We start from the raw sequence: 20643 nt of genomic DNA, 5'->3' as shown, positions 1-20643 counted from the left end.
TAATATATTATTTCTTCGTACGATACAAAGAAAGATATTTTATCATGTTCGTAAGTGCCACTGGTTGTTTCGTTATCCCCTGGTTGACTTTCCTGGAGGGTGTGGCCTAACATAGATACTTAAATTCGATATACTGTAAAATCATAAATTTTCGTGGGACATTAAATATAGTTTATTTATCCACGAAATTAAAATCCACGAAAACATTAATTTGGTATGATACAGATAGGGGATCAGTTTTTAATTGTTCTTTTGTGTCGACTAGATGTTCCAATGCTGTAGGGAATAGTTGATATACGATATGAAATTCAGAATCCTCAGCATTTAGGACAATCATGAACCAAAATGTTTACAAACCGATCATTAATTGAAATTTTGTGTTTTCAAACATTTTAGATCCCCGAGTGTCTTACTACAACAAGGCATCAAAAAGACGGCTTTCCTCTTTTGTAAGGAGGTGCTGTATCAGGGAGCAGGACCTTACAGCCCCAGACCATCCAATCATTAAAGAAAAGGTAAAGATGAAACAAAAAATTCCCGTACAATATTCAATATAAATGTTACAAAAAAAAACACGTTCATAGTGAAAATATTAAATTTTATAAAATACCCTTATACATGTTAATATGTATGGATACAGCAAATTCTGTCAAAATAATTGTCCAATACGGATTAACAATGGACAAATATATGCAAACAGGCTCAATCAAGTGGTATAAATAGTGTCCTGTCGAAACACTGTATAAACCTGTTTTCCCATTTCATACGTATTTTGTTCTGTAATGCTCACATGAATATGAATACAAAATGTAAGTGAGCGTAGTATTGATATTTTTTCTCTTCTGTAGGGACTGTACTTGGAAATAGAAGAGCCAGTGACAAAAGCATTCATGGGCGAAACGTTTCCAAAACTGTGTAACAAATTTGCGTTGAGTGAACTTTTACACATAGCGACGTTTCCTCCAGAACACCATAAGCGAGACTGCACAAATCCTGAAGGACTTACCCATGCTTTGGTAAACATTTTCAAAAAATAAAGAGAGAGAGAGAGAGAGAGAGAGAGAGAGAGAGAGAGGGAGAGAGAGAGAGAGAGAGAGAGAGAGAGAGAGAGAGAGAAATTAAACAACTAACAGATAAAATAATATTTAAATAAAAATTCTGAAAAAATTGGAGTAGTGGTTAAAAATATCGAATATGATACATGGTTTGCGAATTCGAGCCTGTTTTACATATCCGGCAAATGCAATCAAACAATAGATAGCTTGCTTCACATATATACCAGTATATCTTTTGCTATAAAATTCCATTTGAGTTGAACTTGACATGACGCATAGAAAACAATATATTTTTATGTGTATATTAAATTATTACAATTTTTTACATTATAAACGCAGTATATATAAACGGTACTCCTTGGCGCTTTATTTTAAAAGCACAACTATACGTTTCTGTATTTTGTTACATATATCGTGGGTGAACCAAATCATCAATACGGTCATCTGCTGCAATTCGATAGTGCACTAAAATTTGAATGCGCTTAAATAGGAACATTAACAGTAAATGAGTCTATGTTCGATATTTTACAGTTATACCGATGCAAAAGGGCGGACTCGTTATTAAACATCGCTGCAACCTGTAGTTTAGGAGACCCAGAAGACAACGAAATGCCATACCTGCAGGTCGTTTATGAGCTAGTCCAATTCGTCAATGCCATGCACAAGAACTGCTGGATTTTACGAGATTTGTGCTGCTCCACGCTCTACAGATCACAGGTGCACGACAAGGTCAGTACAACTTTTTTTTATACAGTAGATGTCGTTACTCAGAAAAATATCTGTATCTTATGCTGAATAGTTTTAAGCCTAAACGATTTATTTTTCAATTGATATTAAAAACAAATTTTCGACTATCCTCTTAACCTTTCTAAATTCTTTCCATTGACAATGTTTCAATCTCCCTTTCATGCATCAATGTTTTGAGATTAATGCACATACCCTGAAACCCCGAAAACTAATCTGACTCTGGAAAATGATATTGCATTTCTTGCAGTGAAATATATCTTCAAAAATTACATTATTTGAAAGTATGCCACCACGAACTGTGAAACATAGACCACAAGAAACTAGTTGACCCATAAGAATACTAAAAAGCATAAGGAGACCTTTTTATGTGAATATTTTAAGAATTCAACATATACATTCGCGATTGATTATTTTTCAATAAACTGCACAAATCTGTAAATCACTTCTATTTTCCTAAAATTAAAGTCTTTCTTTCTCTCTATTGATGACAATTTTTACCATAAACGATACCATTATGTCATCGTAAGCAGAACATGTATATCACATTATTGAAAATACCTGCTCTCGAATATTATATAGTTTACAGAAAATGTTCTACAAATAATGAATTAATCTATTCCATAATCCATATCGTTATTTTATCTTTGAGCACTTAACGTTATGGTTATTTTAATAATTTTACTTTCCTGATAAATTATTCCCGTCCTTTGTCTTCCTCTGTTTAGGTATTCATGCCACGGGTTGGACGAATGCTAAAGATAGAAAAAAGAAACTTATGGATTGAGGCCTGTATCATCGACAAATCGACGTGTGTCGATGACAGACGAAACTGGTAGGTTCCTCATGTCATCGATGCGATGATTGTGTTATTTTGATAAAAGTCCTATTAACAGTTATTATCATTTAAGGACGTGCCTCCATGAGTATCATGTGTGCTGGTTGCAGGACATGTAAGTGTATCTGCCATCTTGCGTTGGATTTTCTGTTTGTGTATAACTGATGTTGTAAATAGTTTAATAAAGCAAATGTTTGGACAAAGAGGCTTTAAAATGCAGTACTGTTATATGAATAGATGTGTTGTTAAACTTCATCCCGTTTGCGGGGGTATACAGGAATCACTCTGTCCGACCGTCCGTCTGTCCATGGATCTCGTAAGCTCTTCCTAAACTGTCTGTTGATTTTGCACAGTGAATACACATTATATGTAGCTGTACATGAAGAAAATAATTTATAATTCAAACTTGCCTATGGAGTTAAATTTCTGTTCCAAAAACCTTGTAAGTGCAACTCCTCCGTAACAGTTTGTTGGATAGTTTGGTAACTTGGCACAGGGAAAGAACATGATGGAAGGGATTTGTGATTGGGGCATTAAGCCCCATGCAAACAAAGTTTGAATACGTAGATAAAATGTAGCTTGTTCACAGTTTCTCTGGATTTTATTTGTTCTTTGTTTCTAATAATATACTGTTGTTGGTCTGTGATATAAAGCAATATTGGTCCTACAAAGCTAGAAATTTACATTATTGCAAACCCGTAACATCGTGACTAATAATATCCCCTGTTTTCTTTTAGGATGCCGGCGGAAGTGATTCAGAGTGGTCAGTTCTCTCAAGCCAGTGACGTCTACATGATGGCTATGACTATTTACCAGTTCTATTCTACCGCCTCCTTGTTTAAATCAAATCCCACAGCCAGTCGTTTAGAGGCGGTTCCGTTTTGCAAGGTTGAACCTGAAAAAGTAAAATCAATATGTTTTATGAAAGACGGACGGAAGACACCCACATGGGATTGCATCTTATGAATAAAACAAGAAAAAAAAATCAAATAAGATCTGTGTTTTCTTATAAAAATAGGAAGAACAATTCTTAATGATTTATTCTATGAACTATAAACTTATTAAAACAATGCATTGCTACCTTGAATATAATTTGTGATGCGGTTTCACTTTCTAAGTGGCAGTATGCACAAGTTTATTTGTATCCGCAAACAAAAGCTGTCATTTTACTACCAAAGGTACGTTTGCAAAATTAAACAAACCTATAGATCTTTGTAACGTTTCCTTAAGACAATTTTTTTTTTCATAATACGAGAGATGGTTTATTGTGTCGCAAACCAATGCTAAATCATAAAACCTAACCAAATATTTGGAATGGTTTATTCTAGTACGAAACCCTCTCCAAGTATTTCAAAATATAGCCCACTCCATCATACATAGAATACAAATTACATAATCAAGTTCATTCTTATTAAAGGTAGAAAGTATCATTAGTTATTATGCAGATCATAGTTGTAAATCTTCCATTTTTTAATGTTTCTAGCGCTTCCCCTTCCGGAATACATGGTCTTATTCTCATTGTCATTTTGCAAGGGCCCCCATGTGAATCTTTCCTTTGTTCATAGTTTTGTCGATTTTGAGTTCGAATTATGGTTTTGTTGACACTTCGGCATTTTTTTTGTTTTTTTGTTTGTTTTGTTATTTCCACGCTCGATAAATGGTCACAAAATATAAACCCTGCAAAAAATAACTTCAATGGACGTTATGATACCATCGGCTTGTACCCTACATCTTCTGTCTTTTTTTTTATTTGAAAATGTTACACGTACTATGATGTTGTTTAAATCTGCGAAATAGGGAACAATGGCATTATTATTTTGTCAGTGTTGGGGATTTCTGATATATTCAACCCTTTCACAACTGTAGACCATAATGGACTTGTCCAGATCAATGCATGGTTGAGTCTACTATAGTTATATAGGGGATAAAGGGTTAATTCGCTTGCATTAGATGTAACGTTTACCGTGGTTTTGACGGTGTACGTTCTATTTGCAGCTGCTTGAGACCCTTTATCGAGGTGAGGTTCCGGAAGAGCCCGATTCTTGCCCTGCATGGTTATTTGAAATCATGAAGGAGTGCTGGAATAGAGATTCGACGAAGCGTCCATCTACAGATTACATTTTGGAAAAGATTAATAACAGGTAAATCAACGAAGTACTTCCGTGCAAAAAATGACAAACAGGAAATATTCCAAACAATAACTCGTTAATTGAAAAACTGTGGTGGTCATTTGATGGACCTCAATCAAGTCATGCTTGGTTATCTTATTTACTTAGCTGATTTTTAAATTAACAAAGAGAAGCACACATACAATACCTTTTATGAGTAAAAGGGCATCTTCCCAAATTATTATCATTAACATTTCAAGAAAGCTGTCATACCTTTGTTCAAGAATACCTACCTACCCATTCATATACCCACCGATCTCTATCCCTCCCTACCTTCTTGCCTCCCTTTCTAATTGTGAATTAGAAAACAAATCAGCCAATATACAAAATCCGATGACAGAATCTTTAAGCGTAAAAACAATGTTTCGCTTATGCCATAATCTAATAAATAAGGGAAATTATTCAAAATTAACATCTGCACTTGCATTCAAAATGAATTAAATTAGCAATGCCTAAATCATTCCTCTGGATTCTACCTGAGAGCCGAATCAATAGACAAAAACAAATTACCTAATGCACAATCAGGTAGTTCGAAACGCATAACAACTGTCACCACACGTTTATTCATACGATTAAGGACTTATAACATTTAATTTAGAATGCCAAGAAAAGCCTGCCTCTTAACGATTTCTTGGCATTCAATGTTCATAAGGGCTATCCTACTATAACAAAGGACTTTGTGATATTGTCATAAAAAGCCAACCTAATTAACTAATTCAGCTATATGATAGAGTGATAATCTTATCGTGGTTTATTTTAATTTTCTTTTTTTATAATTTTGAAAATTTGCGATAGAATATTGTACTTTGCAACAGGTATATCATGACTTAGATGCCACAGAACTTTTGTCTTCTCAAATTAATAGAAGAGGATAAAAAGGCATGTATACGTGCACAAATAATCTGATAAGTGTTTGTGATTTTCAAACTTTACCGTTATGTCTTTTCCTAATTCATTCATTCATTTAACTATTCACAAATTTTACTCCATTGAGGTAACCTCTGGTTTAAGGAAAATAGATAATTAAATAGTTTTATTGAAAACTGTAAAGCATTATGTTTAAGTAATTCACGGTTTCCGATTTTTTTTTTTTTTTTTTTTAAATACTATTATAAGCCTTATGTCGCTTCTTAAAGTTAAAGAATTTCGATACACATATATACTTGTAAAAATAGCAAAACAAAAACCAAGCGATAATACAAACAGAATCTTTAGATTCTGACGTCATAATCTACATCAAATACATATTACTTTATATCTATTTCAGGTTCATTTACACTGACGACTCTACATTTGAAAGCATGTCTTCAGAAGACACCAGTCCGTCTGCTGGCAGCGTCTTATTCAGAGACAGCCGTGAGCATAATGCCACTAGACTTCCCAATGTTCCTCTTGCGGAAGAAACCGATCGGCCACTTCGTCCACCCAGACCCAAGCGTGCAAAGAGTAGACCAGTGCCGATCCAGGAAAATGATCATTTCAATGTCAACACAATTGTTTTTATTGACCAGAACACCGTTCAGGGACGTCCATCAACCGATGTGTCTTCCTGTGTCACCAGAAATGACGTTGCAACAGCTCCATCTTCAAACCAAGACGATTTATGTGTGTCGTGTGCAAATAGCAATGATGGCACATACGTAAATTCAGTCAGTGGTTCGTTAAATGCATCAATACAAACGCCAGAAAGGAAATCAACACGCACACACGTAGCGTCCATATTTGGTCATTCAAATCCTTCTTTGCATGACAAAAAAATTGCCAGATCTTTTGAAGGCGATATGCCTGGCTATTTGGACTTGGACCAGAGTCCAAATAAGGAAGCATGTGCTAGAACCGTTGCCATCGCCAAGCCTCCAGAAGAGTTCAAGGACTCATTGCACGAGATAATAATCGTCCAAACAGCTTTTAAGGACGATAATGCAGGTTATCAAGACTTCGATCAACAAACTGAAGAAGGAACTACTGGTTCAGATGATCTTGATATGGGAGAGCAAGATGTCATACCAAATCCTCCGAACAGTAGCTTACGGAACAGGCTTATGCAAGCTCTACCACAGGTCACTAGGAAACATGACGTATCTAGGACGTCTTCAACCATTACAAACGGAAGTTCAAATGACTCGGCGATATCTTGTGCTAACAGCGAGACACTGGAACCGGTGAGTGATGTATATGATTATGCAACTACCATATCGAATCCTCCGAACAGTAGCGTACGGGACAGGCCTCAGCAAGTTCTACCACAGGTACCTTGTAACCATGACGTAACTAGAACGACTTCAATCATTACAAACGGAAGTTCAAATCACTCGACAGTATCACGTGCTAACAGCGAGACACCGGAACCGGTAGGAAATGTATATGATTATGCAGATGCCATGCCGAATTCTTCTAACAGTAGCTTACGGGACATGCCATGGCGAGATCTACCACATGTTTGTGGGAACCATAACGTTTTTAGAACGGCTTCAATTGTGACAAATGGAAGTTCAAATGACTCCGAAATATCTTGTGCTAACAGTGAGGCACTGGAACCGGTGAGTGATGAACATGTATATGAGAACGCAACTACCATATCGAATCCTCCGAACAGTAGCGTACGGGACAGGCATCGGCAAGCTCTACCTCATGTTTCTGTGAATTCTGGGAACCATTACGTATCTAGGACGGCTTCAATGGTGACAAATGGAAGTTCAAATGACTCCGAAATATCTTGTGCTAACAGCGAGGCGATCGAGAATGACTATGACTACATACCGCTAGAGTGAACACTGAACAGTATGTTCATGAATAAGGGATACCCTATCGCTTCATGATATGAATATATATGAAAACAAAAACAATTTGTAGGGTCAGAGAGTCCCTACACTAGTACTGTAGACAATGAAGGAAACGAAGAACCCTTTTCATCAAGCTGAGCGTTTGAAAATGACATTCTGATTTACAAGAATCTAGTAAGTATAAGGTATTGATATCTCGTCCTTTGACATCAAACGGCTCGAAAACTCTTGGGTACATCCGATCGTATTTTCGTCTTTAGCAAGTATATTCAGTATATACTTCTTGTCACTGGACGCACTTAACTTTCTCTTTAGCATTGTGATAAGTACCCCCTCCATAAATTGGATAGAAAAAAGAACTTACATGTACCTCATGCCAAAATTTGTTGAATTTCATCGATAACATATATATTTGCTGAAAATGTCACCTTTTTCGACCTCCCCAACGAGGGCGCATTTATCATGACAACGAATGTTAGTATACAACATAATATTTATCGGTGTTAAACGTGAAGGGCGAAATTTACATTGGGCGAATATTGATTAATCGGTGAAAGGCGAAAATTTAGACTTGGCGCAAGTTTTTCGGTATACAGTATTCATTTAAAGATATTCCTTTTCCTTTTAAATGCAACACTATTTCATTAAAAGAATCGTCAACTTCATTAAAATATAGATCTTTTTTTCATTTAGTGACATCTCTAATATACATGAGCGAACTCTCTAAGGGTAGTAAAAGCTGAGTTTGCTTGCCAATTTCATGTTTCCTACTCATTTTCAATGATTTACCATGTGCTCTTTAAAATCCTCTTATCAATAATTGTTTCATTCAAATTTCTTGACATAGTAAAGTGACTGTGTACATTGTATTTAAAGAAGCGAATCAAATGCCAAAAGCAAATGCCACCGTGTTGTTATAAATCATTCGATGACAATTCCGTCTTTGCGTATTGCAGAGTTATCTTCTCTTGGGAGCAGGTATTGATTGTTACGTCATTGGTTTGCGTGAGAAAATTACGTTGTTTCCTCAAAAATTGATGACGTAACACTCACAAACAAGTGACGTAACAATCAACACCTGCTCCCAAGAGAAGATAATTCTGCAGTACGCAAAGATGGAATAGCTACAAGAAACGAATATATAAATATTTGATTTTTTTAACCTCAGAACAAAGGCAATGCTATGCTACCCGTCTGCATTACGTGTTGAAGAGTAAATGGCATTAGGATTGTATGTGATGTGTATGTGTTTGCGGGGGTGTGTGTGTGTGTGTGAGGGTGTGTGTGTATACTTGTAAAACTTTTTCCATTATATATCAATTAAATGTTTATCTATCCAGTTACGGTATTACTAATTACGCAAGATATAAATATAACCAACTTACACAATATCACGACAGTCTTACTCTAAGTAATAATTTTTTCAAAACCTGCCATTTGTCCATCTCGATTTATGAACTTTTAAAAAACACTAATATTCATTACTGTAACTAGAATGAAAAATGACTTCATTTTATTTTCATTGTTGTAGAATAATTTTGTTATTGAACAATAATATTCCTTAAATTTAATTTAACTGGAATGTTAAAAAAAACCACCAATAAGAATATTTGTATTAATGCAATCGACATGATTGATCAATGAAAATGTCGTATTGTTCTTTTATTCTTTAGTCTGGTTTTAATTGTGATTCACGGAGAAAAAATATTTTATGGTTTTGCATTGAATACCATATATATTTCAGGAGTACGGCAGAATACCGACATTTTTCAGTAAAGTCTGCCAGACCAGTGAAATAAATATGGTTTTTAACGGGAAACCCATTTTCTTTCATTGCTACATTTAAAACAACAAACTTGACGCCAGTTTCAAATGACGTCAAGCTTGACAACATGGCTGTGCGCCATTTTGAATGGTCTACTCTACGTAATTATATCGTTTTCTACTAATTTGTGGTAGGTTTTGCTTACAAAATTGTTAACAATTACGTAAATATATTCATAATTTTGTGTATGTACCAAAGATGTTCAAAAACAAGCTATAATTATACCGTCGCTTCAGCTTAAACTGAACAGAAAATTTGTGGCAGTGAATAGAAAATCCCACTTTGATTGGTTAATATAAAATCGACACTGGACCTTCTTTCATCACAAGTGAAGATATGCTATTAAGTTTATCTTCATTGCAGTGGGGGACAAAAAATGGTTTATCTGACTGATAAGTTGTAATATTTCATTAGAAAAAATGTCATAAAAAATACTGGGACCGGAGCAGTTATCCAGAACGACCTATGTTCTTGAATAATGTATCACTACTGCATTCTCTTTCGTCGATGCAATCGTTGGATGGAGTGAAGTTAAAACAGGAGTTTACTAAAACCAAATATTTTCCTTATATAAAACTCGCTAAAAGAGAAGTACATGAAATGTGTAATTCTTGGACATATGTGGTTGAGTCACAGTTTGCAACGCAATAGATTTCTGTTTAATATTACCAAATTAAATATATATTAAATAATGGTATTTTGTTATATTATTGTTATTTTTTATGTTATAATGTTACGTTTAAATAATAAAATAAAATATTAACATTGAGTATACTTGATTGTTATGTTGTTGATTGAATTGTAACGCTGCAGATCATGGTAGAAGCGCCACGGGTAACATAAATAAGGCGACATATCTTAATTTCAAATACTTGTATAGATAGCCATCAAATTGTTGATTTTCCTATCCTCGGCAGTAACAGACTGCCTTTATTTCACAGATTATTGTCTATTCCAGATTCTATTCTTGATATAGGATTATTCAGGGTATTTGCAAAATGTTATTTGATTAAAAAAATACCAGTTATCCTGTTGTAAAAGACCTAAATACTCGTGTAGCAGGTTATTTCCGCAGGGATGATATTTTCGCGATTTCGCGGGTCAATAACGTGATCGCGAAATTATGATCCGCAGAATAATATGACAAGCGTAAAAATGAGACGCGATATTAAATTTCAAAACCGTAATGTCGTAATGAAAAAGCGCGGATGTGGTCATGACGATTCATATGCGTAAAGAGAAATACTGTTTAACAATATGCTATATCACAATCTTATAGTTTTGTATATAATCTAATTAACAAAATACACTTCTTACTTGTTGTTGCTCAATATTCTGTCATGAAGCGTATTCATTTGACTATTTGACACTGTATATGCCGAGTGTCAAGTCTCGGTGCTAAAACACCGCGAAAATTTAGTTCCTCACATGTCTTGATCGCGAATTTATAATCCGTGTAAAATTTTGTTTTTTAATTTTGGTCAAAATTGTAAAAATAGAGTTCGCGTAAACAATCCGTTATACGGTAGCTTAAAAAACGTTTCAGTGAACTTTGAAAAATAAGTTGTAAAAAAACTCTTCTGAACACCGATTCTAAAAAAAACATTTTGGTGTTTTCTGACTATAGGGGATAAATATGAATCTCAATATATACAGTTTGAGCTTTTATTTTTAACTTTTCTAAACACACACTTAGCGAAAGACGAACATAACACACACACACATGTGATTGCACAATAAAAAAAATGGCGATATATAAAGTATACAAAAAACGAATTGCAATACACCATACGTCCGTTTCGTCTTTCTAAGTCTCATCGGCGATGCTAGTTTTTTCTGTTGGTTGAAATTATTTTCATGATTTTATTAACAAAACACTACCTTTAACTTAATACAAATGTTATTTACAAACATTAGTTACTTTAAAATGTACTTAAACCTGATAGGCCATAGGGAAATAAACATAAGTACTGAAAAAGTGCAAGTAAACAAACTTTCATTACATGCGTCAGACCTATATATATTACAATAAGAAAGGTCAAAGCTAAGTACATGTAACCTGTTGACGTTATTTATTTTTCCCAAATACTATTTATAGAAAATAGTCAGAAATCTGATACATTTCTGCATTTAAACCCTTTCACCACTGTAACACATAATGGACTCATCCAGATCAATGCATGTTAGAGACTACTAACGTTACATAAGGGTGAAAGGGTCGAGTATTATGACACTATGTTCCTATTGTGAATAAAATATCTTGTCATTTATTATTTCTGCGGTGTCAGATTTAATTTTAGGAAATTGTAACTAGTTTGGTTTGTTTGTGTTTTACATCCCATTAACAGCTATGGTCATTAAAGGACGTGCCAGGTTTTGTTGGCAGAGGAAAGTCCGGGAAAGTTCCCGGAGAAAAACCACCGACCTACGGCCAGAACCTGGCGACTGCCCCACGTAGGTCTCGAACCCGAGACCCAGTGGTCGAAGGCTCATATTCGCAGAATGTCAGACGCCATAACCACTTGGCCATCGCGGCCCCCTATAATGATATTATGATATTATATTTTTCCTTGATTATTATTTGTCCAGTATTGCTAGCTAAGCTAACAATTAGTACTTAAACGAAATACATATGCGTGTCTCTATTAATTTAGGAGATATCTCAAAGAAACAAAAATATTTTACATAACCCTTATTATATGAGATATCTCTTTCATCGAAAGATGCTTTGAGTCGATAAGAGATTTATTTAATTTATTTAAATATATCTCTATTTCATCTGAATATATCTTTTATTCTTTTATAGATGTCTTCTTTACATTAAATCTAAAGATATATCCATGGCATCTGAAGATATATTAGGTTCTTTTAGAGATCTCAATTTCATTTAATATTAACTTTAATTCATTTAAAGAGTATCTATTACATTTAAAATTATCTTAAAATATTTTAAAGTTATCGCTATCACATCTAACGATCACATGTCTTCAATTCTTTTAGAGATATCTCTATTTCATTTCAAACCATCTTTAATTCATTAAAGATATCACTATTACATTTCTAAAAAATGTCTAATTCTCTTGAAGATGTTTCTATAACATTATAAACTATCTTTAATTCATTTATAATGTCGCTTTTACTGTTAAAGATATGTGTATTACATTTAAAGACATCTCATATAAATTTTAAAATGCCCTGTCGTTCCACGAAATCACCATACAATCTTGTTTAAAACGAACTTTGAATATTTGTATTTACTATCTAAAAATCTCGACCACACGAAAACAACATTACGTATAGGACTCTCTAGTGTTTGACAATGACATCCGTTTACTGTCCGGTTAAGTACACATTTATAAGTACAATGTACGTGACTCCGAGGTTCACAAATGAGACGACGATTAGTCATTTAGCCGGAAAATCTAATAGAGTGGTTCCGCTTCGTCTGGAAAGTCTAATTTGGGATATCCAGTCTCTTTGGCCGGTAAACAAATATTTATTTGAGGAAAACGTCGCATTTCAAATATATTCAAATTTTTTTTTTTTTCATAATTAGATTTATTAAAGTTTTTGATAATTCCACTGCATCATACAGCTGTTTCGTCCTTGTCGGACTTATCGGTGAAGCTAGGGGCCAAAACGTTGGAAACCTAAACTACTAGACAGAGAAGAACAGCCGCGTAAAACCTTTTTTATGAATTTCAAAATTTAGAGGAAAACTGTTTAATTTCAATTTAATCATTAGAAATGTGTGTAAATTATAAACTGCTAATAACTGTTTTTGTTAGTAACGTTAAGTATAGTAATGGCGTGTTTCTTGTGTGTTCATTCAAATAATAAATTTATAGTGTAATTTGAAGGAGAACAAATATACTAAAATAAACAAAGATTCCATGTTAGTTATTATTTCTTAATGTTTACACATATTCACAAAATAATTGGTATATCACCGGATAGTTCCCGCGCAAGGCAAGAATTTGAGCTTTCTTCGCTTTCTTGTCGGCTTTCGCATTTTTGTCTCCAGAGTTTAAACATAGCTTTCCAGTTACCTCACAGATCTTGGATTGTTCTTAATGTATTTCCTTATGGCCTTCAAGTTACTTTCAGCTTTTCGCGATTATTCTTTTTCAAATGATAAGTGTATTGTTTCGCGTCCCGTTCCTCACTCGGTTCCTAATCCATCTGTATTTCTGTTGGTTTGCTTGTCTTTCTCGCAATGGAGATTTTCAGATTGATTTTATTAATTGTATATTTGTCCACAGAGAAGCCATGTTTGTTTCTCTTCTAGATGAAATATTTTTAATTTTGACAGATACGTATTTAATTGTCTTTATTCTTTATAAATGTAAAAAAAAAATTGACCAGTAGATATTCATATCTCTGTTGATGAAAATGATGACGATGACATACAACTCTACACATCTCTTAAAGAATTATGTATCTTACTAAGTTGGGTTTATCTTAACAAATACTTCTCTATTTTTGCGTAACGTATGCAATTAAATTGTATTACGCAGGTGTCACTCTTGTCGAGTGGGCTTTCCGCTGAGGAGATCGAGATCAGATATCCTGTTTCTCATTTGCTAGTACGATATATGTCTAATAGATTATGTGTATACGTTCCCGGTCATCACGTACGTTAAGTTACGTGTTGGTGAATTTAATTATCAAATACACATCCTACAAATTTGTACTCATTTAATGATGTGTTGTACCATTTGAAGTCCTGAGTATTCCAAATGATTTCTGGGAGGTACATGTCTCCCATTATTACTATACAGGTATATTTTCTATATTGGACGTATCGCTTATATATTTGTAAGTGCGCGCGTAACCCTGGAATTTAGAGGATGTCATGGGCAATATGTAGAGACAACAAGGGAATGCAATTTTGTCATGATGATCAATGGAAAACAGTACCCATGGGTATAGAGAAACAAACAGATCAGATTGTGACAAAAAGGTCAAGCGAACACGGCAGGCTCAGGGTCACAGAAGTACCCGGTTATGACGGAACAAGACTAACACAGGTTATAATTAGTACCCATCCTCGATATCCCGGGGTTTCGCTCACTTTCGCTCTCTGCACCCCTGGAATATGTCATAGCAAAATTGAAGGCTCAGTGTGTACCACCTTGTTGATGAGACAATAAGACTAGTTCTATCCTTTGATGAACATCAAAAGAAAAGACAGGCTTTGAAGTCGAGTGTCGCTCCATTGTATTGTATTGTTTAAGCATACACAGCAACGTATAATTGATACATCAGTGATATGAAATACCAAATAATTATAACATCATGAATGAAGCATAATCTTGTACAACGCATATTTAATTATAAAATACAAGATTAATAAAGTATCGAAAGATGGACAGCTCTTATAAATTTACCTCACATAAGTGTACTGTGGCTATCGGAAAACAGATGAGGTGACAACATTTCTTAGCATAATAACAACCGGCGCTCAATAAAGAGTATATTAATTATAAAAACAAAAAACAGTGGTGTAGTGATCAGGGGATGGACAAAACAATGTGTTTAAACCTGGAAATAAACAAGTACTCATATGTTATCAGTCAGTGTGAGAAAAAACACAATAACCTAAGGCTGGCTTCTAGACCGTTCTAACCAACTTGATTTCAGATATTTTCCTAAATTACACAGCTCTTTTCTGTTACGTACAGATAGCAGCTGGACAAGTTTGTATGAAGATGGGCGGCTCCAGTAATACTTTTTAATGAACTTTTTACGAATATCAACATAGAGTGGACAAATCAGAACAAAATGGAACTCGTCCTCTACCTGGTTTTGATTACAATAACGGCATAACCTATTCGGCCTCGAAATATTACGATACCGACCTTCTTCTACATATAACTGATGCGATGAAAGTCATAATTTCGAAATAAGTTTAAGATAACCATCTGGAATAGACTTTGTTAGATAAATTGTAACGTAAAGTTATCTATCGGGAATCTATACAAATAACATTTGGATGATCTTTCAGCAAATTCATTCCTTGATTGAATAAAAACATCTGTCAAACGCTACTTAAAACAATGTAAAAATACCCTTTCATTATCAACATAATGAGTTAACCAGACATTACCAAAACCAGAAAACAATAATAATTTTCTAACTTGACAGCGCCAATTACAGTTTCTGTGATTACATTCATCCATATCTTCATAAACTGACTTAAGAACACAATTGTCGCATTTAATTAGTTTCAACCAATATTTGATTATTCGACACTTCCTGATGATATGCAAAGACAGACTCCTAATTCCGAATATACCATAAAAGATGGCGTACTGTTTTTATACACTCAGAATTCTTTTAAAAAAAATCAACATGCACTTTTTCTACTTTGTCCGCAATATTGAAACCCATTGTTTCGCAACCGTAATTAAGAGTGAAGGAAACATAGACATCAAAAACATTAAGTTTAGTTTCTACATTGAGGGACAAATTGTTACAAATTCTTAACGCATTATACATACATTTACGACCTTGTTCAGCAATAGTAACTTGAGTTTTTGTAAACTTTCCATTAAAGCTGAGCAGTACACTAAGGTAGTTAAATTTATCAACAATTTCTATTTCATTATAAGCCAAAATTAAATAATTTAATATCATCAAGTCAGCAGATACAATACATTTTTTTTGCAGTTATGTCCCTTTTACCATACCTGTATTGAATCTTGCCTGAACTCTAAATATAATTTTTTGTCCCTTTTTTGTGAATCTAAGTTGATGTTTCTGTCTGAACTTATTAAAGTTAATTTCCTTATGATATAAATATATTTTGTCCTGAGTATTACCCTCATTTCTCAGTCACCTTTATATGGATGTATTTACTTGCAGTTTAAAGCCGAAAGCACCTTACTTACAATTAATACAGAAGATTATCTTATAATCTTATTCTAAACATAAAGTTTGTTTATTATTGAGCTGCAGTGCAAAAACTAGTTTCTCCTTTTTCTTTCTCTTTCTGTTGACTTTCTCCGTTTTCATTGCTATTTTTTTCCTTCTTCTTTTCTATTCTCTCTCTCTCTCTCTCTCTCTGTGTTCTCATAAAGGCAATATATGTGTACATGGGTACCATTACATGTACTTATGTCTAAATATATCAACTGATGTAAGTAAGAGTAAATATGAGTCGTGTGAGGTCTGAATATATAATATGAATTGTTTGAATGTAAATATACCATATATTGCAAAAAAATCTTGAATAAAAAGAAAATTACATTTTTTTTTTTATCTATTTCATTGCCATTAAAGTAAAAAAAATCGCCAGCTCGTAAATATAACCTTCCGCCATTACGAAATACAACAATTTTTGTTTTTTCCATATTGACTGTCAATTGCCATTTGTCGCTATATTGTTAAGGAGTCTAACATTTTCTGCAAGCCAGAGGCAGATTCTGAGAAAAGGACAGTATCATCTGCATACATAAGAAGAAACAGAGAAATATATCTTAAGAATAAAGCGTCACAGGAAGTATTAATAAGTTCATTTTCAAAATCATTCACATACACGGAGTAAAGGAAGGGAGATAACCCCTCCCCTTGCATCAAGCCTCGTGAGCACGAAAAATATTCAGACTTATATCTCACACAGGACTTTAAACCTTCATATAAGATTTCAAAATATTTAATAATTTTCCTCTGATTCCATTATGAAAAAGTTTCAAAAATAATTTATTTCTATTCACACTATCGAAGGCCTTACGATAGTCAACAAAACAGCAGTAAAGCTTACGACTTTTAGAAAGCATATTCTTATTTATACCATGTTAAGCAAAAATAGCATCTTTAGTTCCAAAACCAGGTTTAAATCCGAATTGGGCATCGGAGACGATGTTGTACTCCTTAGACCAATCTATCAGTCTATTGTTTAAAACACTAGTAAATAATTTAGACAAACAACTTACCAATGTGATTCCTCTATAATTATTTGTATCATTGACATCACCTTTTTTGAACAAAAGGAAAATGATACCCTTGGACCATATTGAAGGAAAGACGCCCATATCAAAAATAACATTAAATAGTTTTGAGAGAATGGGGGCAAATGTCTCCTTTTGTTTGACAAAAAAATCGTTAAGAGTGTTATCAATTCCAGGGGATTTACCTAATTTAGCGCTTTTTAAAACACTCATTACTTACTTATCTGTTATAGGAGAATCTAATTCGTCATAAATCTGTGAATTGTCGTAGTCTGAAGTATTTGGATTATCTGTAGCATCATCGTGGCCACTACTTACAGCTTTAAAATGTTCGAAAAAGTTTCCAAGATTCAAATGGTTTGACGGACAGTCCGACTTTTTCTTAAAATATCGATAAAAAAAATGTTTAGGATTTTTTCTGCGTAACAGACTTATTTACGTTTAACCAACCTTTCATACGCCTTATACTTACGCTTAGATTCGACAAGAGACAACCTGTTGGCAGGGGTTCTGTCGGAATTAAAAGAACATAAACTGCGTCGATACAATTTGTACAGTCGTCTATATTTATCGTCAAACCAGGGTTTATGGGCACGATATTTTAATTTACTGTCAGATGGTGGAGTAGAAAAAGATTGACAACATGGGCTAAATATTTCATTTATAACAGAAGAAAACATATCCATACCCTGATCTACGAGGACAACAGAGGACTGCATGTCATTAACAATATTATGTAATAAATTGATGTTCTCATCTAAATTACTATTCATTTGAGCTTCTTCATCAGCGTTCCATCTATATGTATTTATTGTTAAATTACTTTTAACGTGATTTACAAGATTATCACCACTTGCATGTACTTCAATTGGACTGAATGTTATTTTAAATTTAAAAATAATTGGCGCATGGTCAGACCATTCATTAAAATCTTCAAAGGACAGGTATCAGCGCAGCGTTTGGTCAAGTTTTTTTTTTACCTGAGACCAATCAAATAGCTATCTTCGTGCCTTCAATTTTGCTGACATATTCCAGGGGTGCAGAGAGCGAAAATGAGCGTAACCCCTGGATATCGAGGATGATTAGTACCTGGCGATATTCCCTTTGTCCATTGGAATCGGTCTATTGCCTTAGTCTTCACATGTGAGTCTACAATAGCCAGTCCGCCACCTCAAAACTTTGAGAACACTCTCAAGTATGTAATAAAATTTATCTTTATGACTACAACTCCATAAACGTTAATTGAAAATATAAATAACTTCTATGTTAAGTAATGTGATTTAAATCAGTGGATGAAACGTTGACAATCTAAACTCCAGAAGGTTGAAGAGGAAAGGGGACTAACAAGCAAATTTCGGTGAAAGCGGGGGATAACAATATCAAGAACGTTCTGAGGGATGATTCGTGGTCACGGGACCAAACGAGGCCCTATTTTGAGCTTTTTGAAAATTCAGGAACGTCTGACCATCTAACAAAGTGGGTTTTTTTCAGCGTAGATCTATACCCAAAAACTTTTCTTTTTCTTTCTTAGTTGAGTTCCGTTGCAAACCTACTTAAAATGTTCAACAACAAAAAAACATCTTGTCGTCACATTTTAGTGGTGTGTGATGAACTACTTTATTTATAATTCATATTTATATAGGTTGGTCGGGTGGCGCAGTGGGTAGCGCTAGTGCTTTTAACCAGGACGGCCTTCTAGGATTCGGTTCCTCGATCGGACGAGAAAATGTACGCCGCGGCCGGTTTCCTCCCATATTGAGACCCCTACTACCCGGGGCAACAATAGTGATTAATAGAAGTTGATATAAAACTTTAGGATATTTCCACGATACAAAATAGATTGACCGGTGGTCAGATGCTGGTGCCTTTCGACACCCCCCCCCCCCTCTCTCTCTCCCGATTTATTTATGTGTGTACTTTGTTATATGTGTTTATGAAATTTGCATTGAAATATTTTGTCTGATTTCTTTGTTACATTGATTCTATTTATTTTGAAAATATTCTACCAGGCTGCATGTCATAAAATTTGTATAATTGTAATTCAAATGCGGATGCGGATCCATTTCACAGTTTACACGACGATTTCTTTTCTACGTACCCCCCNCTTCTCCCGTTCCCCAAAAACATATATATATTGAGGAGAGGACTATACATTTTAAGTTGAAAAAAAAATGTTGTCCAATCCATGTGTGCCTTTGTACAATCACGGACTTAGATAACTAATCTAATTCTAATTCTGATTTTTAAAGAAAATTCTCAGGGTGGGGGGTGTCCTGAAGCCCCCAAAAAACCCTCTGCATAAACCACGAAATTATATGTTATCTAAGTCCGTGCATAAACTAACTCCCCCGATCAGACGTGAAAAGGAACGGGATCACTTGGGTTTTCTCCGGCGAAAACATCATCCAGGTGACTGGTCACTCCCCCGTGTATCTTCCTAATGGCAGAATGTTCTTAATTTTTTCATATGCTTTATTTCTAAGCTTGATGTTTAAATTTCATTTATCGTCGAGAGTTGTTGAAAAATAAAAACAAATATTGTATTATTATGGAATGAAAAATTCTTATAAAACGGCTGATAAGAATATTGTCAGTAAATATATATTTTCTTAAAAACGATACGACTAATGTAATGTAGACTAACTATTTATCTAATTCTCTGGATGGTTAGCTTGATGTTGTTCATCGTGCAGATAGCCGGTTCTCGCACTTCCGTTCGCTTCGTCGTTAATGTTTTCATTAAACCAACAATGTTTGTTTGTTTAACTTATAGGTTTATAAATGTTTTTGAAAAAAGGATTGAATGTTTTTATTTGTAAGTTTTACATTCATATTGACTTTGAAAAATACGAAACTATTGAAGCTTTGCTGAATCGCTGAATCTGCATCTTCATCATGACAGCTTTCGAAGGTTCGTCTGTTTATATCATGTTTTTAAGTAATGTTAAGCATTTGTGTGTATTTTGGTTGCTTATGCAAATACTTGATTAACTTTGTAATATGAAAAACTATATAAGTATGCATTTAATTCCCTTTTTTGTGTTAATATCTCAATATTTTATTTGCATGCGTTGAAATCCAATATGGCGGCGCCCATGGCCGGTGAAACGTCGTGAGATTGTTTCAGAAAATTGTGAAATAGTTTAATAAATTTGGGATGACATGTCTGTTAGATTCATTTTTACTAAACATCATTATGTACTATTTCGAACTATGACAGTGGTGGACATTTTATGAAAATAAATATATTACCCATTCATAATCTAATTTGAGAGGGG

At 34.2% G+C, this 20643-nt stretch overlaps 2 protein-coding genes across 3 annotated transcripts in view; both read left to right on the top strand.

Annotated features, from left to right (window-relative positions):
* Positions 1-8579, top strand: part of LOC110457493 — a 31223-nt gene extending 22644 nt beyond the window's left edge. For both annotated transcript variants that reach the window (XM_021508800.1, XM_021508801.1), the window contains exons 10-16: positions 397-515; positions 849-1016; positions 1587-1784; positions 2528-2634; positions 3375-3540; positions 4633-4778; positions 6073-8579. In XM_021508800.1, the coding sequence (XP_021364475.1) occupies positions 397-515; positions 849-1016; positions 1587-1784; positions 2528-2634; positions 3375-3540; positions 4633-4778; positions 6073-7576 (2408 nt within the window). In that variant the 3' untranslated portion in view covers positions 7577-8579. The remainder of the gene's footprint in view (positions 1-396; positions 516-848; positions 1017-1586; positions 1785-2527; positions 2635-3374; positions 3541-4632; positions 4779-6072) is intronic.
* Positions 8580-20201: 11622 nt separating this feature from the next.
* LOC110457457 (ATP-dependent RNA helicase DDX1-like) overlaps positions 20202-20643 on the top strand; it is a 266330-nt gene continuing 265888 nt past the window's right edge. The window contains exon 1 of the mRNA XM_021508746.1: positions 20202-20276. Within this exon, the coding sequence (XP_021364421.1) occupies positions 20261-20276 (16 nt within the window). The 5' untranslated portion in view covers positions 20202-20260. The remainder of the gene's footprint in view (positions 20277-20643) is intronic.

The sequence above is a fragment of the Mizuhopecten yessoensis genome, unplaced genomic scaffold (assembly GCF_002113885.1).
Source record: "Mizuhopecten yessoensis strain PY_sf001 unplaced genomic scaffold, ASM211388v2 scaffold9157, whole genome shotgun sequence".
Taxonomy (NCBI): Eukaryota; Metazoa; Mollusca; class Bivalvia; order Pectinida; family Pectinidae; genus Mizuhopecten; species Mizuhopecten yessoensis.
This window is presented reverse-complemented; position numbering and strand designations above follow the sequence as displayed.